At 39.1% G+C, this 23,540-nt stretch overlaps 1 protein-coding gene across 1 annotated transcript in view; it reads left to right on the top strand.

Annotated features, from left to right (window-relative positions):
- UTP20 (UTP20 small subunit processome component) overlaps positions 1-23,540 on the top strand; it is a gene marked incomplete at both ends in the record, with an annotated part of 79,188 nt that overhangs the window by 7,696 nt on the left and 47,952 nt on the right. Inside the window, 16 exon segments of the mRNA XM_084254919.1 lie at positions 586-723; positions 1,169-1,324; positions 1,882-2,028; positions 2,113-2,247; positions 3,304-3,381; positions 5,393-5,568; positions 9,584-9,736; positions 9,880-9,968; positions 11,578-11,683; positions 15,002-15,152; positions 15,799-15,861; positions 16,518-16,676; positions 17,709-17,785; positions 18,326-18,405; positions 18,631-18,871; positions 21,857-22,048. Of these exon segments, the coding sequence (XP_084111045.1) occupies positions 586-723; positions 1,169-1,324; positions 1,882-2,028; positions 2,113-2,247; positions 3,304-3,381; positions 5,393-5,568; positions 9,584-9,736; positions 9,880-9,968; positions 11,578-11,683; positions 15,002-15,152; positions 15,799-15,861; positions 16,518-16,676; positions 17,709-17,785; positions 18,326-18,405; positions 18,631-18,871; positions 21,857-22,048 (2,141 nt within the window).

Genomic DNA, 23,540 nt, shown 5'->3' with positions numbered 1-23,540 from the left:
TATTATATAAAGCCTGTTACCCCTTGAGTTTATCTCACATAAGGTTGTCTTTGCTCACTAATGTGAAATAATTTGAGCCACCCTTTTATTTTATTTAGGCTTTTAGTTAGTGTATATATATCAAAAGTGCCCTCTAACTCAAGTCATGAAAGGTATAAACAGTGCGATTCATAGGAATTTTGACAATAATTTACTGAAGAAACAATTTTATAGTGTCATCTGTATTTGTTTCAGCCATAAAATTTTGAGGGTTTTTATAATAAAACGGTAACATTGGTATGAAAATTTTTTGTATCTTATGTATCTATTTGTATGAAAATCTATTGTAAAATATATGATTGGTTTAAAAGACAGATGACTGCCTTGTATAGTTTTCCTTGGTACATGCATTTATAATACACCAGTGAAGTGAGCTCTTCTTTGTATCCAATTACAGGTGATAGTATTACTGTTGCAGTAGTTTGAAATTACTGAAAGTATATTCCTTTCAGAATATGTCTTAATACAGAAGAGCAGGTAACAGTTCTTCATTTAGATGTGTGTAGGTTGTAAATATAGTTTCCCTTTGCATTTTTTGTCTTTCAGGTTTCTGATAAAAATGCACTTTTCAACTTAATGTTTCTTGATCTCGACAAACATCCAGACAAGGTAGAAGGTGTTGGACAGTTGCTCTTTGAAATGTGCAAAGGAGTTCGGAATATGTTTCACTCTTGTGCAAGAACGGTAAAGAACCAGGAGGAATATTTTGAGTTTGTGTGAAAGGGATTAAAAAGAAAACAGATAAAATAAATGCACATGATGTGGAGAGACTCATAGCCTAGAATAAGTAGAAAGCAGTCAATGGGAACTGTTAGAGCTTTAATAACAGTGCTTACCTGGGGCTCTGGATGACTATTTTTGCTTCCAGTATCGTTATTCTTCATGATGAATCCTAGCAGATAACAGAAATTGATTAATGAACAGTGTGTGGGCTACGTATGATAAAATCTAGTTTGGAAATTTCTTTTGGGACATATGTTAACTTCACCATCAAAGTGGCCACTTCCTGGGTCATTTCAGATAGACTTTGATAACTTAATATAGTGTGGAATAGTTAGAGTGGGAGGTAACAGTTAATACTATAAAATGAATTTATGTGTTCATTTTCATGATTCTTGGATTCCCATAGGCAGTGAAGCTAATTTTGCAAAAATTAGGACCAATTACTGAAACAGAAGCTCAGCTACCTTGGATTTTAATTGGAGAAACACTCAAAAATATGGTCAGATCCACTGTGTTCTACATCTACAAGGAACATTTTGGTGTATTTTTTGAATGTTTGCAAGTGAGTTCAACTTTTCAAGGATTTGTATATAAAAAGGAGTTGAAGAGTTGAGTATTATTAGTTTAAGAGACCACTCCTGCATATTGTATTTCATAATTATTTTCTTTATGCTTTTATGTATATATTGGGACTTTTCTTCTTTTACCTCATGCACTATTTTAATTTGATTTGCTATCTTGAGCTGGGTAGAGCATAGTGTTTAAGGCTTTGCAGCCAGCCTGCTTCTGTTTGAATATTAGCTTTATTACTTAGTGCTAATGTGAATTGGGAAAGTATTTTAAACCTCTAATCTTCATTCTTTCCTTCTGGTCAATGGGAATAATAATAATCCCTTCAGGGTTGCTGTGAGGTTGATAGGTTAATACTTAAAGGATGAGAACAGCATGGTCAGAAATGTCAGCTGTTATGATCACTAGTGACAAGGAGCCAGTAAATGTGTTTTTATCTTTCAAAGCTAAAGAATGAAAATTTGAACTGTTTCACATACTCTCTTCATTTTTAGATTGATGAGTTCGATATTTAACAGTTTTTCTCTCCATTAAATTTCTTATTTTCAGGAATCACTCCTGGATCTATATACAAAAGTAACCAAAACTAACTCTGGTGAAAGTTCTGAACAGGTGAAAAGGTTGTTGGAAATTTATCTGATACTTGTGAAACATGGAAATGGATCTAAGATAACCAAACCTGTTGATGTTTGCAAGGTGAGTTCCCAACTTAATTTCTTTGGCGTCTGTTCATGAAAAGCTGATCACTAAGTGTGCTTCGCTTTTTCTTTTATTTTATAGGTATTGTCTCAATCATTACAGATAGCCCATCTCTCCACGTCTTGCTTGCAGACCCTCTTGGATGTAATTTCTGCTTTGATCCTAGGTGAAAATGTTTCCTTACCAGAGTCCCTCATCAAAGAAACCATTGAAAAGGTAATTTATTTCAACAAATATTAATTGAATAGTTAATAAGATGTTTGACATTGAGGAAGCCTCCTGAGGAATACAAATGAAGTATACCAAAGGCTATCCCTTCAGGCAATTTGTAATCCTGTTATGGATGTGTAATAGAAATGAACAAAACAGTGTAGAGAAAGTAAATCTGTTCAGTAAACATTCAGTAGACATCTCACTTACCACATATTGGTTATAGACCAGGTCTTCTGCAGTGGACAACTGGTTCCTGTGATTTTTGATGGCTAGGGAAGTAAGACCTTTGTTGAGACCATATTGAAATGTAATGATTAATTCTGCCTGGGGTTGAAGAACAGAGAATGCTTTTAAATAGGTTAAATAGCAAACTGCCTATCAGAGAACGAGTTAAAAGTGCTGGGAGCGTGAAATCACACAGTATGTTCAAAAGTAACATTGTCTGCACATGGACATGTGAGGAAGTATGATCTATACCAGCAAGATTCTGCTTGGCCCTGAAAAGTTAGGTTGGATTTTCTTCTGCAAGCAGTAGAAGGCACTGGAAAGAAATTTAAGCAGGAAAAATGGTTTGATGAAATTTGCATTTAGTGAGTCTAGAAAATGGAATAGAGAGAAGGGGGATTGAAAATAGAAGCATCGGTTAGGTTTTGCCAGCTTCCTGCAGTGTGATGGGATAAAGCATAGAGGAAGGTAAGAAATGGCACTGCTTACCCTTTTGTGACACTGTGCAGCTAGGAAAGGATAAAGCAGCAGCTCTTGGGCAGAGCCCCATGTCAGCATGGGAAGCACATTGTCCTTCACCTCTGTGCACACCCCTGTGGACAGAACATGGTTGAAGTGTGCCCACCTTTCCCTTCCTCCCTCCTTCCCATTCCTGTCTCATACCTGCGTGTGTACCTGTGCACATGCTATCAATTTACTTGTGTCAAGCACCCCACTGCCTGCTTGCAAGGCAGAAGACCTGGGAGGCTTGGGTGTTTTTTATTTTCAGGAATGGGGAAATGACTCGCTGTGTACTTAAGAAGATTTTTTTTTTTTTTAACCTGTGGTCTACAGATTTTTGACAGCAGTTTTGAAAGGCACTTAATTTTGGATTTTTCCGAAGGCATGTTTACCATGAAGCAGTTTGAGCAGGTGAGTAAGATACTAAGTTTTGGGTTTATTTTGTTGTGGTAAAATAATCATTCTTAAAATGCAATTTTTTTTGGAGAGAAACAAAACACATTGGATATTTCAGTCCATGTTTCTTTAAAGCACTATATTCCAATTTTAGCCACAAGTGAAAGTTTAGTTCATAATGCTAAGGCCTTTCAAATAATATTAAATAACTAACTTGCTTTATAATAATCCTTTAGGAAGTTATAGAACCATGTGTTAAAATTGAAAAAATAAAGAACAGTTTAGGGCACTTTTGTGTTAATTTGGAACAAGTTTGCAAATTCATTTTATAAAATAGGTATTTGATGGAATGAAGTAGAAATCTTGTTCATCAAATCCTGAGTTTATTTTATCCTTTCTCCATACCCCCATCAAACATTTGCCACTCCTTCCAACTAGTAATCCTGCAGTACTCTTCATGGAAACCTATTATGTAGCTATTCTCTTTTTTTTTTCTTTTTAGTCTTTCATAACATATGTTCTCATTTGTCTCAGAAAAACTTGTACGTATATGAAATTGTCCTTTTCCTTCCTGCCAGTGGGGGTCCTCACATCTCTCTGTTTTTCTTAACAAATGCATCTTTTCCCTCTCTCTTGTTCCCTTTGGTCTTTTTAAAAAATCTTTTTATCAGAGTGCTCTGTGCATATAGTTTTAAAAAGTCAAACAGGGCCAAAAGGTAGTCACTTTCCATTCCCATCTTACTCACAGGAAACCAACTACATCTAATGATTATCTAGCTATTTTCTTTGATATTTACTTCATATAATTAAATTATTGAAACATTTTACTTTTCCTTGATTCATTAGTTTTAGTCCTTGGTGGATGAATTTCATTCTTTTGATACTTCTTTCCCCAATAGTGTCACATCACAAATTTTGGTTGAATTCACATTCACCATGCACTTGATCCTTGTAAATAAGGAGTGTTTTATAATTACATTTCCTTTTTATTATACCTTCTCATTTTCCCCAAGATTACTAATTACCTCATTCTTGAAGAATCCCAAATTGTTTTCTTTGACTAGCTAGCTCATCAATGAGACTGTCTTCCAGCAGCATTGTAAAGTGCCTCTCAATGGCAACTTGTCAGGTACTTTGGCAGCTCAGTTTTTTTTTGTTTTGTTTTTTTTTTTTTGTTTGTTTGTTTGTTTGTTTTTTCTTTCTTGGAAACATTCTCTGGAGCAATTCAAGTCTGAATGGGTTGCTTTTTCAGCCCACTGCACAGGTGTCATAATAAGATTTCCTTTTGCTTTTCTCCTGTTTCTTTGATCATATGTCTTTTTCTCACTAGAGTTTACTGTCTTATTTTGATAAAAGACAGTCTCCAAAGGTTCTTAAGAAAGGGAAAATGTAAGTGAAATTTTGAGATTCAATACTTCTGAACCAGTCTTTATACACTCCTCATGCTATGTTATTGGTACATGGGGTATAAAATTCCAGATTTCTCATTCTCCTGCACAGTTGTTAGTTTGTTTTTTTTTTTTAGTTTTATTTATTTTTGCATAGGAGAACTGGGGTGTAGGCCAGAGTCACAGCAGGTAAGAGGATTCACCAGAGATAGTGGGGAGCAGAACAGGCAGACTCACTGAAATATACTGCTAAGAGGAGCAACAAGATCTGCTCAGGACAGACAGAACAGACAGGACAGATGTGCTGCGCCATATGAGGGTTAGCCTTTTGGTCAGGGATCAAACTCAGACGATAGTGGTGATAGTGCTGAGACTTAACTCCGAGGCCACAAGGGAGGCTCCTCCTGCACAATTTTGAAGGCATTGTGCCAAAAGCCTTCAAATCCCAAAAGTGGAATTGCTGAGTTAATGTACCACAGGAACAATGGAGGTTCCTATGGAGAGGTCTCCTGCCATTTTTGATTCCTGATTATTTATGATGCTTTTTTTTTTTCCTCTTAAATGTCTAAGAATATTCGCTTCATTAGCTGTTCTGAAATTTTACCTGTTAGTAAATGTGATTCCTCTCTTATTTTTAGCTTTTTCTACCCAGCTTTCTCTTGTATATTGAGAGTTGCTTCTCAGTTGATGACGAGACAGTTCAAGATGAAGCTCTGGCCATTCTGACCAAGCTTGTTGTGAACAAAGCCTCACCTCCTGCCGTTGGCTCCATGGCAGTTCAGTATCCTCTGGTTTTCTCACCACAGACAGTGGGGTAAGTTTTAAGCCTTTATTCCCCGTAATGTCGGCCAGATGACCCATTTTAAAATAATGCAGAGAGAAAACTGAAAAAATGAAATCTCTATGTATCACTGGAAAGATGTTCCTAACATACAGTTGTGTGAAAAAAGCAAGTAGTAGAAGAGAACATGTCATGTCATTCCCAGGTCACCCTGCCACTCCCTGCTCTACTCCCTGGCCTCTGGGAACCCCCATCTCTTCTTCATTTTTATAATTTAGTTAAGTGGTAGATTTTATCAGCTGTTTTTTTATGGACAATCCTTTGATGTCAAGTTTCAGAACTCAGCCAGGTACTTTCTCATATTTTTCTACATGTTTTATGTTTTGCAATTAGATCCGTGATCCCTTTTGAGTTAGCTTTCATATAAGGTGTGAGGTTTCGGTCAAGCCTTTCTTGGCCTCTGGATGGCCGCTATTCTGGCAATAGTTGTTGAAAAGTTCATTTTTCCTCATTGAACTGATCTGACACTTTAAAAATTTAACTGAGTGTGTACATGGCTCTATTTCTCAATTCTCTATTCTGTTCTAGTGCTCTTTGTGTCACACCTCTAATGTCACATTATCTTATTGCTGTAACTGTGAGTTTTAAAATCTTGGAAAAAATTTAACAAGTTCTCCCTCTGACTGTGAAACTGAGGCAACCAGAAGGTGAGGGTGGAAGAGTAGGAACAAGGGGGCCCAGTGGAGCACGGTCGGGATTATTGGGCTTTTGTGGTAGACATGGTGTGAAAATACACATTTGTCGAGTTTTGATACAGTGCAGTGTTATAAACCAACACTGCTTCAATAAACTTAATTGGGAACAATTTAAAATTAAAAAAGTCCTCCCTCTTTGTTCTTTTTCAAAATTGTTTTAACTTTATCTAGAAGCTTGTTTATGTCTGCAAAAGAAAACCCTATTGGGATTTTGTGTGGAATTGCCTTAAATCTATAGTTGAATTTTGAAGGGCGTTTAAGGGAACACAAAAATTTACTTTATTTATATCAAGAGGATGGTAAGGGAAGGAAAGAATTGACTATTGACTTTTGGAGTATATACCTTTGCATTGTTTGAATTGTTAAAGGGTCATGGATTATTTTCTTAATTTCATGAAGAATTGAGACCCTTGGGGCCTCCCCTGGTGGCACAGCGGTTGAGCGCTGGGCTGCGAAGCTGCCCACAGCCTCTGCAGCACCAGTTCAATCTCTGGCCACCGGCGAGGGTCCCATATGGTGCGCAGACCTCTCCTGCTGCGCCCGCTGCTCCCCTCAGCAGTGTATTTCATCACTCTGCCCGTTCTGTTCCCCTCTCTGGCCCTGGTGAATTCTCTCACCCTCCTGCGCTTCCGACTGTACCCAGTGCTTGTACAAATAAATAGATAAATCTTTAAAAAATAAAAATAAAAAAGAATAGAGACCCTTTAGAAGTCGAGACTAAGTATCTAAATGTGAGCGAGGGTTCTGCTTAGCATTTTTTAAATATTTGAGAAATCCCTAGAAAATGGTAGCATAGGAAACCAGTTCTCTACAACTCTTATGTGTTCATATTTAATTTTTTTACTTCTCTTGCATTAGTTAGAAGTATAGATGAATTCCTTGAGTTTGTGCTGAATGCTCAGCTGCGGAACATCACGGCATTTCTTGAGGGGTGTGTCATTGTCCCATAGTCAAATAGCAGAGTTAGGTTTTGAGTCCATTCAGACTGAGATTCTGGAGGAAACCATCTTCTTCACATGCCACTCTTGTGCCAACCATAAAAATAGTAGTTTTTCTAACAGAATCTTGGCTTTTTTCTTTACTGAGCCCTGACTCCTAAGAAATGGGTCTCCTAAGAATCTCCAGTAGAATTCTCCCTCTGAAATACTCTCTTGATATTGCAACATCCAAGCCAGCTTCCAGCAGCATATTCCTTACAGGTGACCAAAACTACTACTAGGTTAGGACAATGAAAGTGAAGCTGCTTTGTTAGCTTCCATGAGGTGACAGCCAGGATCCAATAGCCTACGGCCAGACCTCATGCAGTTGTCTCAGTTGTCTCAAATCCCCCTTGGAATGTGGCTTGATGAGAATAAATAAATAGATTAACTAATTAAGTAGATAGATTAACTCAAGGCAAATGCCACCACTTGTGTGTGCCTATCTCTGAGAAAACATCCCTCTGCCACCCCCACAGGTAGGGTATACGTGAATGGTCACCTTTGTCTGAATATCCTTAGTAACATCAGTCCACTCTCACAGATTTATTATGGGAATAACAAGAAATAATAGGTATAAAAAGACTTCAGAAGATAAATTTATTCTGTCATTGACAAATATTTATTGTGATGGGCACTGTTCTAGGCACTGAGGTGTAACAGTGAAAAAGAAAAAGGGTCTTTCTCATGGGAGATAACATTCCAAGTGGGGGAAGGAGGGATATGAGGCAGATAAACAAACAAGATCATTTTAGATAGTGAGGGGGGAAAAATAGAACCTGAGGTTGAGAGGGAGAGTGAATGGAATGTTCTTTTCTAAAGAAGGGGCCTTTAGTGGTGATGGTACATGGGGTGCCTTGGGGAAGGAAATTCTATGGAGACTCAGTCTGAAGGGGTGGGGGGAAGCAAATATTGTCTAAAAAAATGTAAAAAATGATAAATGTTAAAATAAAAAAATTAATAAAATAAATAAATAAAGAAGGGGCCTTTAGATGGTTGTAGTCGTGGAAGGATCCAGCCTTACAAACAAAGCTAGCTGAAGGATTTTCAAGGCATAGGAAAGAGTTACTGGATAAGGTCTGTGACAAGAGTAAGGCTGTCATGTGTGAATATTCCAGTTCCATGTCTTTGTCAATGTGTAGTATTGTCAGTTTGCATTTTAACCATTCTAATAGGCAAGGAGTGGTTCTCATTTTGGTTTTAATTTGCAGTTTCATGGTGAATGAGGATGTTAAGTACCGTTGCATGTGCTTATTGGATATTTGTATATATTTTTTATAAAGTCTGTTCATATATGTTTCTATTTTTATTTATTTTTTTTTTTGAAGATTTATTTATTTATGCATACAAGAGCTGGGGCACAGGCCAGAGATGCGGGGGGCATTGGCGGGAGGGAGTGAGGATCCACCAGAGATAGAGCTGGAAGGAGAACAGGCAGACTGACTGAAATATGTTGCTGAGGGGAGCAGTGGGCGAGACAGGAGAGGTCTGCCTCACTGTGTGGGTTTTCCCTGGCCAGCCGGGGATGGCACTCGTGCTGCAGAGGCTGCGGATTGCTTCACAGTGCGGTGCTTAACCCCTTGCACCACCAGGGAGGCCCTGTATTTCTATTTTTAAATTTCCTTTTTTTCTTTTCAGGTTGTAGGCGTTCTTTTTATAGTCTGGATACAAGTCCTTTGTTATGCCAGGATTACAATGTTTTCTTCATATATATCACTGATTTTTTTTTTTTAATTATATTTCTGTCTTTCAAATAGGATTGAAGTGATGGTCATTGGAAAAAGTTAAGAGAGACAAACAAGAATTGTGCCATAGTAACAAATACCTAAAATTGAATGTCACATCAGAAAACACCGCTGAATAACCATTTATTAGGTTAAGGTAGCAGAGAAAGTTGCTTCTAAATTGCTTTAGTGATACTTGTCAAATTCACCATGGTAACTTTATATCATTCTACACTTGTGAAGTAGTAAAGGAAAGGGGATGCAGTTAGTCAGTTCATTCCAGTTCTTACAAATGTGCCCATTAGCACAAAATTTAGAAATACCTAAAACTAGAAAGACTTGGTTTAAGTTGTGAAGCAAATTAAAATAGATAAAGAAAGTGGAACCAACAGAGGTTGAAAAAGCCTCTCATTCAAAATCAGTAAATGATTCACATTTGTTTAGTTATTTATTTTTTCCAACAGCCCCACCAGTTTCCCAACACCCCAAATGCTCCACACATGGAAAGGAACCAATTTTATCACAAACTTCAGAGGGCAAGAGTGATTACATTCTCTTTTACTTCCAACTTGTTTATCTTTTCTTTCTTCAGATCCTATATAAGACAGAGGAGGATAAGATCCAAGGGAGGAAACGAGCAGAAAACAGTACTGGATCGTCTTTTATCTATAATTCAGTTACCCCCTAGTAAAGATGTTTGCCTTTCACATTCTTGGGCAGCCCTTGTTGTGTTACCTCACATCAGGTAAGAAAACACACAGCATTTCATTTTGAAAGTGATGCATAATGTGCTGGCTAAAACGTTTATTAGCCATTCGTTGTGGTTCCAAAAACAAGCTATTGAATGCCAGTTTGGACTTTTCCCTTTTCTCCCCATGACTTGAACAGACCTCTGGAGAGAGAGAAGGTGATTCCACTAGTTACATGCTTCGTAGCGTCACTCTTCACCACTGTTGACAGAGGGAGCTTTGGAAAAGGTCAGTTACAATTGCCATTTGTTCTTTCTTTTCTGGCATACCCTGAGGAACTGTAAACACGTGGAATACCAGAGAATAGAACTGACATCGTGTCCTGATATAACCTCCTGTGTGATAAATCAGGGAAAGAGGACAAGGTGCCGATGTTGCACTTGTACTTCGTAACATGGTAGCCAGGTCGTGGTGGCTTGAACATGAGCTGAATGGGAAGAAGGGGAGGTGTCCAAAGGATGCCAAGGACTGAGGAACTGTAAACTCGTGGAATACCAGAGAATAGTACTGACATCGTGTCCTGACATAACCTCCTGTGTGATGAATCAGGGAAAGAGGCCAAGTGCCAATGTTCCACTTGTACTTCGTAACATGGTAGCCAGGTCATGGTGGCTTGAACATGAGCTGAATGGGAAGAAGGCGAGGTATCCAAAGGATGCCAAGGACGCCCACTTTCGAACCCCAGCTTGTGTCGAATTCCCCGTGTCCCTGTTCACTCTACCCCACTGTGCTCCAGGCATTTCTGTTTCCTTACCCTGAGCAAGCTTTGGACATATATCCCTTTTGCCTAGAGTCCTTTCTAGATCTTTGTCATTTGGTGAAACTACTGATCTTTCAAAACTCAGCTTGATCCTAACACCTCTGTGAAGCCTTCATGACCCTTTCAGTCAGAATGATTAGGCTGTCCTGCCCCAATTACCATTTTCTGTTATGTACCAGGACATCTCCCCTACAAGCCTGAGAATAGCTGTTTCAAAGTAATATTTTGTTTTATTCTAGCACAGTATTTTTTGCTAACATATGTAGAGAGTAGTCATTCATTCATTTAAGTATTACTGTGGTAGGTTCTATGTTGGGTTATAAGCAAACATGTTAGAGAACAAAGTAGACTTGTGTTCAGTAGCCACATGTGGCTAGTGGTTACCAAACTTGCCTCTGGCTCCCCATTGGCACAAGTATACAACATTTCAGACATGGCAGAAAGTTGGATTGCACAAGTATAGTCTTTAGTCTAAAGCAGGGATTGACAACATTTTTTATCTAAGGACCAGACACTAAGTATTTGATATTTTATATTCTTTTTGTTTGTTTGTTTTGTTTTAAATGACCTTCAAAATTATAGAAAACATTCTTAGCTGAGGAGCCATATAAAATCAGGCTTCTTACTTGTGTGCCATAGCTTGCCACTGCTCATGTAGGACTAAATATCTAATTAGTGTTAATATTATTGCTCTTAGTCATTGGATATGTGACTTACTAGTAGGAGACATAAAATCAATATTTCTTAGCTTTTGAAAAGTCCAGGTGTTCTCCCCTCAGATGTTTTAGTTTTGATAATGCCAGTGGGTAGACCCATTGAACCTCTTCATCTCAGTTAATGATTTTTAGTCTGTATTTTCACTCTGTATTTTTGTACGTATTTTTCTCTAAGAAAGTTAAAAGGACTTGGAACCTTTTCAGTTCTTTTATATTCTAGCATTTGACAGATAATTCTTTATGAGGCAAAATTTTACTGTAAAAACTTCTTATAAATAGCAAGTGTTAGATAAATGTGATGTCTGATGGTTATTGTGTCAAAGAAATAAGAAATGTGGTGTCTCCTGTTTTACTTCCTTAGGAAGCTTATTTGTTCTTTATCAAGCTGTAAATGCTCTGCTGAGTTTGGAAGAATCTTCTGAACTTCTTCATTTGGTTCCTGTGGAACGTGTGAAGAATTTAGTATTGTAAGTAAACATAGATTCTACACAGTTTAAAACTTAATAATATGTGAGGGCTCCTATCCTTGGGAAATCTTGGACATATTAGCAGGCCTTGTTTTGATCTACTTTATATACATATCCCACATAGTAAATGTGTTAATTGATTTATGTCTTCCAATTAAAATAAGTAAAGTTTTGACAGTCTTTAAATATGGATTCACATCTGTCAGGGGGTATTTTATGTGTGTGTAAGCTAGTGTTGTAGCGTGTAAATAATGCTGATGACTCCCAGTCACAACATTGCAGTGTTGACCTTTTGGAACTTTTTAGTGCCTCCAACACACACATTTCTACTACTTGTGTGTTCTATCACAGCTTGACATGATCTTTCCAAAACAATCCAGCTTTTTTGTTTGTTTTTAGTTCATTTTACCCACCTCCTGATTTTGGTAGGAACCTAGGAGCACTACACTGTGGGCATTCACTGGCACCCTTTGTAAAAGTTGGGCCTTTCAAAAATCTGCAAGAGTAGTTGGCTTTTTTCTCTGGGGTCCAGTCAATTTTCTTGCCATGCTTTTATTTTTTTATTATTTTTTTAAAAGATTTATTTATACAAACACTGGGTACAGTCAGAAGCGTGGGAGGGTGAGAGAATTCACCAGAGCCAGAGCGGGAAACAGAACAGGCAGACCAATGAAGTACACTGCTGAGGGGCGCAGCAGGCCCCTGTGCACCATGTGGGACCCTCGCCAGTCTGCGCCATGTGGGACCCTCACCAGTGCCAAGGATTGAACCGGCGCTGCAGAGGCTGCAGGCAGCTTCGCAACGCTGGGCCAATGGGGAGGCCCTTGCCATGCTTTTAAAAGCAGATTCATTTACTTCAACCAGTATTCAGTGACATTTCCCTTGGACCAGACCTCTCTTCTAGTTAGTGAATGAAACAAAGTTTCCTGCCTTCGTGGAGCTAACAATCGAACAAGAGACACTAAGCAAAGTGAGAAAGTAATGTGTAAAGCATGTTAAATGGTCATAAGTGCTGTAAAGAACATTGAAGCAGGGTCAGTGGGTGAGGAGAACCTGGAAGTCGGATCTAATAGAAGTTGTAAATAGAGAAGGCCTCACCAAGAAAGATCTGTGAGCAGACACCTAAAAGTGGAGAGGAAGTAAGGCAAGAGGCTATCTGGGATCTGGAATGCTTTCTGTGTTCCAGACCTGGGGAGACACGAGTGCCCTCGGCACGCTGCATGCTTGGCTGCAGGAGGCTGTGGTGGCTGAGTGCAATGAGGCATGGGTAGGGGGCGAAGGGGACATCCAGGTGCGGGGGCATGCCAGGTATGACCTGTCAGGCCTTAGCCTCTGAGTGATGGGGAGGCAACCACACGAGGGATTTTTGGTGGGGGTGTGACATCAACCTAATGAGGAGTAAAGGAGACCTGTTAGGAGTCTCAACTGTAGTAGTCCCCACATCTCTGCATTTCTAAATCTGGGCAAAGCTGGCTTTCTCCATGCTAAGTCACTGGTCTAAATTCTTTTAAGGAGGAGAGTTTTTTCTTTGCTAGTACCCTCCTCACATATTCCCTTCTTCATCCTTCCTTTTAAATTTCTCATATTCTATTCTTTAGTAGGAGCTCTCTACGGCAACCGTAAAGCTTTTGAAACAGAAGGGAGCATATAACACAGAGCGGGATTACTGTGTCCCCTGCAGAGGGCCAACTGGCCTCCCAGCCAGGTAGCTTGGATCCACTTTGAGGGTAGAGGTATAAGCTTCCATTTTTAAATGAGCCTCTGTGCTCAGCACTGTGCTAGTTACTGTTTAAGCGCACAGGTTTCACAGCCAAGACAACTGGATTTGAACCTTGTCTCTACCACCTACTTTGGTATGGCTCAGTTAGTTAACTCATGCATATTAAGGTGGACAATGCCTGCTGTGATGGCAGCACATGAATTGCATTTATTGTGTCCTTATGTGCCAGCCACTGTTCTGAGTATTTCACATAATGTTACTTAATTCAATCCTCAGGACAGCTCCATGAAATGTAAGGACTGTTCTCATCAGACAGGGAAAGTAAAATTCTAAAATGAACCCAGAATCTTGACTACCCAGTACCTGCTGTCACCCTGATCTAAACCACCATCTCTTACCTGGAATATTGCATTGACCTGAGTTTTCTTGACGCTTTGAGATGAGAGCTAGATCATGTCACTTTTTCCAACAATGCAGGGGTGATTCCAGAGACAAGTGTGCTTGTCACAACTGGGGGCTGAATCTAGAGGGCGGAGGCCAAAGATGCTGCTAAACAATCTAGAATGCTCAGATATCCCACCTGCCCCCCACCCCCAACAAAGAGTTATCTATCAACGTGCCGCTATTGAGAAACCTTGCTCTACCCCGGGGTCCTTAACATGCTCGTAGGGCTCTTGGCGTGTTCTAATCCCTGTCTGCGTCTGGCCACACTCTCAGCCACTCTTTCTTGTTAACTGAGTCCCAGTTGGACGAGTCTCCTTGACCTTCCTCAGACAAACACACCGTCTGGGACAAAGCATCACTCTTCCATCTGCCTGCCTGAAATGCTTTCTTGCAGATTTCCCATGGCTCACTTCTCTTCCTGCAGTCTCTGCCATCTATGACTGCCCCCTCTTTACCCCCACCCCTCTCCCTTTCTACCTCCCACACACCACTCACACCCCAGCCTCCTTCCCCAGATTCATTTTTCTCCCCTGCACTCATATCTATAAATACTCATTATTTATTAGTTGATGTAATAATTGTCTACCTCCCTCAGAAAATAAACTCCAGGAGCATAGGGACTTTGTCTTTTGTTTACTGCTATGTCCACAAAAGTCACTGGCATGTAATAGACACTCAGTAAATATTTGTTGAAGGAGGATGGCACATGGGTTAAATAGCTTGGCAAAGGTCACACTGCTGACAGATGGCAGGACTGGGTCAAACCAGAGGTGCTCAGTGACCCCAGAGCCCATGCCAGGTCCTGCACTAGCTCCCTCTCTAACTCAGCACCTGGCACATGGAAAACACTTAATAAATAGTAAATACCTATCCCCCTTAATGTCAATCTCATTTACACCTGCATGGATTGAAAAGACAGCTTTAGGTTTTACGTATTCTAATCCCACCTCTACTCCACTGAGCTGTGTGTCGTGAGCACCTCACTTGCTGTTGTAGGCCTCAGCTCCCTCCTCTAAAATGAGGCTCAATGCCCACGGAAAACTGTTATTGGCCGCCTTTACATTTTCTCCATCAGTGCTAATTTTCTGCAATTTCTAGGCTAGTCTTAGACTTGGGTATGGTGCCATCTGGGTCTAATCATTACCTTGTTGCAGAATGCTTCCTTCGGAGCCATCTGTGCTGCTGTTGGCTGATCTGTATTATCAGAGATTATCCTTACATGGCTGCAAAGGACCACTTTCTGAGGAAGCGTTAATGGAATTATTTCCCAAGTTACAAGCCAATATTTCAAGTGGTATATCTAAGGTAATGATACAGTTTTGTGGTGTGTTCTCAGTTCATATTTTGTTTCTGTATATGGCCAGGGATTGTCCAAGCTCCTTAATCAGAAAATGCTGCGTGGGATGATGTCTGTTTAAAACGGTGGTTCCTAACCTGAATCCGATCAACACTGACTGACAAACTGATGGCATGCAGCAGGATTAATTGGGGAGCATTATATAAGTACAAATTCTGGGTTCCCACACCCCAGAATACTAATTCAGTCTGGCAAGGGTTGAACTGAAAAATCTGCAGTTGTGTAAATCACTCTGTAGGTGATTCTGCTGCTCTTCTAGTGTAAAGAAATTCCTGATACGTTATCTAGAAATAAAAATCTCTAATTTCAGTGAAATTGTCAACTTAATCAGCACTTATTTATGTGGGATACTTATAGTATCATGGTTCAAAGAAACAACTTGGCATTATCTTTTCAGTCTAGTCTGGTCATTAATTACTTCTGTGTTATTTGAATAAGGTATTGGTTAGTATTGAATAAGAAATAAGGGGTAGAATAAGCATATATTATTCTGACAAGTGGTATATTTTTCTTGATTTTGTAAAACTTAGAACTCATGGACTGTTAATTTTATCTAATGGCTAAATTTGGAAACTTACCTGTCACTTTTTCTAGATTCGGCTTTTGACAATAAGGATCCTAAACTACTTCGAAGTTAAACTTCCGGAACTGATGGGGGTAATTTATTCAATTTGTATACTTTTTAAAAACATAATTTGATATATTTTTTAATTTCCAAAATGATACTTTTGCACAAAATCCCACAAAGCCACTAGCTTGTTTCTTTCAAAGTTTGGCTAGTACCCCAGAGTTTCATACATCTTATTTAACCAATTTCTGTTATTTGTAGTTTTTCACCATTTCTAATAATACTGCAATAAACATCCTTACATAGGTTATCTTTGCATAGGGAAATATATCCATAATGCAAATTGCTACTTCTAGAAGTAGAAATCACTTCTACTAAAGGTAGAACTGTATAGTGAAGAGATATATATATATATATATATATATATGAAAGATAGATATATATATGAAAGAGATATATATATATTTTTTCATGGTTACATGGTACCATTAACTTTAAGTTATTTTGATATTTGCTTTCCTGGTTTTTATTACCATTTCTATGCCAAACACTACAGCTAAATTATCTACCAAAAAGTAAATGCAACAAGGAAAAATGAATCATTTACCCAAAAAATGTGTTGCCTATTTAATTTAAACCATTAACATATGCCAGTTTTTCTTTTGTAGACCTTTGGTCACATTGAATGTTCTTTCTAGAAAATCAAAATACTTCCCTACCTCCTTGGTTTTCTCTGGTTGTTCAGGATGACGGGCTCTGGGACCGCCAGTCAGCCTTTGCTATATTACGCCAAGCAGAACTCGTGCCAGCGACCGTGAATGATTACAGGGAGAAGCTTCTTCATTTGAGGAAACTAAGACATGATGTGGTGCAGAGTACTGTCCCTGAGGGGCCGTTACGGGAGGTATAACACAGAGTCCTTTTTCTTTAAGTTATGCTGTAAGATCCATTTAGCTGACTTTTGAAAAGAAAAGCATATCAAGTAATCACAAAAAGTAATATCTTTAAAACTAGGCAAATCCCCAGCACTCTTAGATGCTTTGAGTTAGACAGCTCTACCAGTCTTTTCATCTGTAGATAGAAATTGCAATCTGCTCTTCCCCGGAATGTGTGTGTAGTAGATGAAGTTAGGTGGCAACAGGAGAACTCAATGTCAAGTTCAAAGCCTGACATTCTCCAGATTTGTTTACTGCCCTAGGATGTCAGCCTTACTCTTTTTTTTAATCAGGAATTTTCCATCCCTGACCCTTTATGTATCACAAATCTCTTTAGGAGTAAGACAAATGAAGATGTTCCCCTTTGAATCAGAGCAGTTCTGCTCTTATCCTGTTTCATATATTAGTGTCCCGTGTTACACACTTCATTTGGAAAAAGAAAATGCTGCTAAACACCTCACTCCCCAAAACAATAAACTCCAAATCTCACAATGCCTGCCCAGCACATGCTGATGCCCATAATAATGACTGTCACTCCACAAGATGACGGAGGCAACTTTAGATCCTTTGAGCTGACCTCTGATAACACATAGTTTTGATAAGTCAAGCCTCAGCTGCCATTCACAGCCTACTTCCTTGGGTTCCTGGGCATCTTGCCTTGCTGATACTGACCAGGTTTTGTCCTATTAGATGATGGCAGTGTTTGTTGGAGGGAATTTCATCTTGAGTCCAATCTTTATTCAAATATATCATTTATGTGTGAGTATGTGGAGTATGAAGATGGTTTGCTTTAGTGATTCTTCTATGTTTAAATAGCAAGTGGCATTTTGGCAAGAGGTGGGGAATTATTATATACTTGGTTATGGGTTGATACAGCCATCTTTCTTCTAAAAGCACCAGTTTCTTCCTAAACCTTAAGATATCCTTAGTCAGGTTATCTGTATTCAGTGCCATTCTACTGTTGTTCAAAAACCATTTTCTAAAGAGTTTTATAATTACAGGTGCCGCTTCGTTACTTATTAGGCATGTTATATGTTAACTTCAGTCCACTCTGGGACCCTGTTATTGAACTCATAAGGTAAGTAGGTCCTTCTAGGTGTGATTTAAATGAATGGGTATTTACAGTACTGACAGCTACATTAAATCCTTTGTGGGATAAAGCGATGAAAAACTAAACACTAATCACTCCAATGCCAAATATTTCAGTAGTTCAAATGTTATTGTATAGCTTTTTGTATAGTGAAATAATTTTGAAGGGCTTTCTCTTTTATATGATACCTCTGTATTAATATTTTTTTTTGCAATAACAAGGTATTGAATACTCCTTCCACAAAATTATAGGTATTAAATTATTGAGCCAAACATTAATTTGAAAATCAAACCTTTTAAAATCTTTAGTGTTCAAAATCCCTTTAGCTCTAAAAAGAACCTCAACAATCATGGAGAAAGTACATTTGTTGTGCCTCATACCTAAAAAGAAAATCCTTTTGTCAACATTTATCTTCAGATGACCAACTCTGGCTTTTTGTCATATTGGGAATATATCTTGTGTGCCCTCCATTATAATCTCAAAATAAGGATCATACCACACACTTTATTTTGTGATCTTTTCTCTTAGTTCTCATGCACATGAAATGGAAAATAAGCAGTTTTGGAAAGTCTACTATGAACATCTAGAAAAAGCAGCTTCCCATGCTGGTATGTTAAGGGAATGTGAGGTAACGTGGAAAGCAAAGTGACTTTTGAGCTGTTTGATTCTGACTGTCTAATCACCATGAAATCGGAAACAAATGTCTTTGATAACCTTTGGATATGGTTTGTTGTTTCCTTATATTAATAGAAAAAGGAATACCCCCCCTTGAGGAAACACTTAGAACGAGTGTCGCCACGTCTCTAGTGGTTCTGATGACTTTTTTCTTGCAGAGAAAGAGCTGCAAAATGATAGAAGAGATGAGAAATCTATTAGAGACGAAAGTTGGGAGCAGACTCAGGAAGGAGAAGTTGGAGCTCTTTATTGCAAGCAGTTGGCACTGAAAACCGACTGCCAGGAAAGACTGGACTATACCAACTTCCGATTTTTGCTCTGGCAAGGTCTGGCAAAATTCCCTGAGAGGGTTGAGCCAAGATCCAGGGAGCTTACCCCACTTTTCTTGAGATTTATCAAGTAAGTATTCTTTTTTAGAACTGTGTCTCTGATAGGGTGTGAGAGAGACATGGTAAGTATTAAGTATTAAGCTGCCAAATTGACAGAGTTCGTGATGGAATTCTAAATCATTGGCACATCTACAAAGCACCTGCTCAGTCAGATAAGGACTAAACTAGTTTTGTTTACTTCTTAATTTTACACTAAGCATTAATAACAAATTCCAGTGCACAAATTAACAAGGGCCATACCAAGTTAGATCAATGGACAAAGGCCTTGTTATTCCTTGCCCTGTTGTTTGTTGTTTCATCACCTGCCTGGGGCTTAGAAGTATTTTCCCGTAACCCAATCCCAACCCCATTCACTCTTTTCTGAACTCTTGAATGTTTCCCATGATGCTGAGGAATGTATTCTTAAAAAATAACAAGAAACTTCTGTTTTATTTTGACTAGATGGGCTGTGTGAGGGTCAGATTTTTTAAAAACTCTATAAGAAGAATGGGTGTGGTGTATGTAAAACTACTTAATCAACAAAACATATGTCTACCAATACTTTTTCATTATGCAGGAAAATGCTGTGGGGCTAGTGAAGCAGGCTTGTTCAGGAAACAGCAAGGATGTCTGACCTTTTATGGCACTGTGCTCCAGAAAGAAAGAAACAGGAGACAAGGGCAGATGTGAACAGAGACCGAATTGCGGAGGGTCTTTAATTGATAGCAGGTCTTTGGTTTTCACTGTCAGTGAAATAGGAAGCCACAGGAAGGTTCCAGCAGAAGGGTGACATGGCTTCAATTTTCTTAAGAATTTTTCTAACTTCTTAGAATAGACTGTAGGGTGACAGTGGTGGGACCAGAGAAGCTAATTAGGAGGCCTCAAAAATCCAGGCAAGAAATGAGGGTGAATTGACAGGGCTGTGATAGTGCAGATAATGAGAGGTGGTTGGATTCTGGAGGTGGTTTTGTTTTGTTTTGTTTTTTACTGAAGGTTTTCAAATCAACAGCATGTATTTTTGAAGAATTGCAACTAGATTAACCTGTGGAACTTGCCTCCAGATCAGGTGGAGGGTGTTGTACAGGGAGGGGGAGGGGAGGAATCAAGGATATCTCTAGGGTTTTATCCTGGGTAACACAAACAAGAGAGTCTACCATTTACTGAGATTGGGAAGATTGCAGAAGTGTGCAACTTTGTGGAGATCAATAGTTCATTTTTAGATTTTTAGTTCATTCATATGTCAACTTTGGAACTCGAAGCAGACATCTAAGCAGTAATGTCAAGTAGACAGCTGAATTTAGAGTTTAAAGTTCAGGAGAAAGGTTTGGTCTAAAGATAATACATTTGAGACATACCAGTAGATGCATGAGACAAGGAATGAAGCCACACCTGGGTTACCTGGGTGTGACTGTAGAGAGAGAGGACTTCTAAGGGTTGACAGTGCTATTTAGAAGTTGGGAGACTAAGGAACCAGTTAAGGAGGCCAGGAAAAGTGATAGAAGAACCGAGACCACTCAGTAGTCCTGGAAGAGAATATTTCAGGGAACGAGTAATCAGTTGCATCACGTGTGTTGGAACTTTCAGTCATGTGAATAATAAGAATTATTGGTGGACTTTGGAAATGACATGAGTGAGAGCTACTTAAGTTAACCTGGTAGGGATGAAATCCTGATTAAAAGAATCTTAAGAAAACTGGAGAAGAAAAAGAGAAACAGCAAGTATGAACAGTTCTATCAAAAAACAAAACAAAACGAAAAAACAAAAACAAGCCCAGACATAGGTAGAGGGAGATAGGGAGGGAGAGGATGTGGAGGGAGCACTAATTGGTGGGGCTGCTATTTAGGATTTAAACAGCATGTATTTATATAATGCTGATGTGAATGATCCAGAGGAGAGGGAAGATTCGTAATGCAGGAGAAGGGATAAAATTTCTAGAGCATAGCTTTGAATGGGTACAAGGAGATAGGACCTGGTGCATGAGTGAAAAGGTTTGCGTGAATAATTCATTCTGGCAAAGGTTATAAACAAAGATGCAGGCATGTTGGTAGAGCCAGCTATGAAAGAGTAACGATTTTCTTTTTTCATATATTCTTTGGGCTTTATTTATAGAATGAGGACAGTGATATTTAGCATCTTTGTCTTGTTTTGAAGATCAGATAAAATGTTTGTCAGTTGTTATATGAATTGCAAAAGCCTACACGTAGGTGAGCTGGCATTAATGGTGTTAATGGTATATGAATTTCCTACCATATTAGTTTTCCAAGTTTTCTCCTGACAAAAGACGTAGGTTGACCTTTAGCCTAAGGATAAGGCTTTTCTCTAATAGTACAAAATGCATGGGTTGGGGGTGGTGAGAGGAGCCTGTAAGTCCAAGTGGGCCTCTGAGTTTAAGAAGATTTAAAAGCTAAAGATACGCCATTTTTGAAAATGTTTGAATTAAGGCTAGTTGACACCAGTTACTATAGCTAATGCTATTACAAATTATCCAAATGAACTACATCATGGGCTTTTTATTTTTAGCTAGGAATTTCTATTTCTAAAAATGTTTCAAATAATTTGATATTAGAACTAAGTTGTGCATCTTCAGCAAACATTTTCCAAGGAGAGCCAAACCAGAAGCCGGAACAAAAAGCTGGCAATGGCAATAACATCCCAGTGATAGGTGACACTTAATGGATGAGCACTCACTCTGTGCTCAACACCCTTAGGAAGTGGCTTGTGTAGTTTACCTTATTTTAAAGAAGGAGCAAACATGCTATGCATAGAGTTAAAAAGGCGTTGTTCAACAGCATAGTGATGAAAGGGGCCATCTTCTGCAGTTAGTGATTGAATTGTCAAACACGGTACTTAAAGAGGAGCTGAGCAAAAAAAAGGAAAAGAGAATACTACAGAAGAGGCTTGACTTGCCTCTAATATCCCTCATTGTCCAATTCTGTGAATCGTGGCTGTAGTCTGTCATGGACAGGACAGAACATTTCAGCTTCATCTATCTCGTATCACTCTCTTTACAATATAGCAATGAGTATTACCCAGCAGATCTGCAAGTTGCTCCAACCCAGAATCTGCTAAGAAAAACCAAAGGGGTAGCAGAGGAGGAAGCAGTGGAAGAGGAGCCTGCTGCTGGAGAGGAGTTGGAGGAGCTGGAGGAAGAGGTGGTCCCCCAAGAGGAACCCTCACAAAAGAAAAAGACAAGAAGAGCTGCAGCAAAGTAAGTTCTGTGCCACTGAAAGACCCTGGAGGCACGTTCCTTACAGGGCCTAATGCAAGACAGCCTTGGACAAGATGAACTGCTCAGACAGTGATTGTTTAAGTGCTGCATCGTCCTCTTATTTTCTTTTACAACCCCCCAAAAATCGTCAGTCTTCTGAGATTTTTGGTTGTTTGCTTATTACGATTTTTTTTTTCTTGTTTAGCCACAGAGTATTAAAGAGTTGAAGGGACTCTTGGGCGCCATCTAACCTTAGCTCCTTTTTATAGATGAGAACACTTAAATGCTCTTTGACCTTTGTCATTCGTTTTGTCAGCACCAGGGAGGCACTTATGTGTGGTGAGGGAACATATAATGGAACATCTCCTCTCTTATATCAGCACTTTACTTTGCCTTTTGACTGTCTGATGCAGGTTACTTTATTTTTTCATGCTCTTCCATTTTCTTATTCTCTAGGTTATTCATTTACTTACATTATTAGAAACCTTCCAAAAAAAGTGATCGTGCTTTCAGAAGTTATTCCAGCTTCCTTGAAACCTGGCTAAAGTGGGGTGTAAGAGAGTCCGTGGATTCATGCTACTGTGTTATCTTAACACTTTTGTTCTTAGTCAGCTATGCCCATGAGCTGTGTGTTCATCATTGACTTTTCTGCCCCTGACAGACAAACCTAGACTGTTACTTTCATAAACCATCATTGAAAATATAAGCAGGGACCCCCCCCCCCGCCCCCCGGTGGCGCAGCAGTTGAGCACTGGGTTGCGAAGCTGCCTGCAGCCTCTACAGCGCCGGTTCGATCCCCGGCTGCTCCCCGGCCACCGGAGGGCAGTCCCACATGGTGCGCAGACCTCTCCTGCCACCCGCTGCTCCCCTCAGCAGTGTACTCCGGTCCTTCTGCCTAATCTGCTCCCCACTCTAGCTCTGGTGAATTCTCTCACCCTCCCGCATTTCTGACTGTGCCCAGTGCTTGTATAAATATTAAAAAAAAAAACAAAACAAAACAAAAAAACTTTAAAAAAAAAAAAGAAAGAAAATATAAGTAAATTGATAATCGTGCTTTTGGAACCATCTTAATATACTCATAATCCCAAGTTTAAAATCCTTCATGAGGCAATGTTATTGGCACGTATTTATAGAAAACATATGAATTAGCTCCTGTTCTCTTTGGCTCTTTAAGGCTACAAAAAGGGAAGGGCTATAAAAATAGTTAATGTTGAGGGAACAAGTGGATGTTTCAACAGAACGTTTTAAAAGTTTATTTATAAGAAATTGACTCACGTGATTATGGGAGCTGGCAGGTCTACAGTTTATAAGGTAAGACTGCAGACTGCAAAGTCAGGCAGGATTTGATGATTTCTCGAGTCTAAAATTCATAGGAATCCTATGTTGTAGTCTTGTGGCAAAATGTCTTCCTCTCTGGGAAATATCTGGTTTTGCTCTTCAGGTCTGCTTGGGTGAAGCCCATCCACATCACTGAGGGTAATCTCCTTTATTT

Source organism: Talpa europaea, assembly GCF_964194135.1.
Source record: "Talpa europaea genome assembly, chromosome: 15".
NCBI classification, from domain to species: Eukaryota; Metazoa; Chordata; class Mammalia; order Eulipotyphla; family Talpidae; genus Talpa; species Talpa europaea.
Note: the sequence above shows the minus strand (reverse complement) of the source record. Positions and strands in the feature narration are given on the sequence as shown.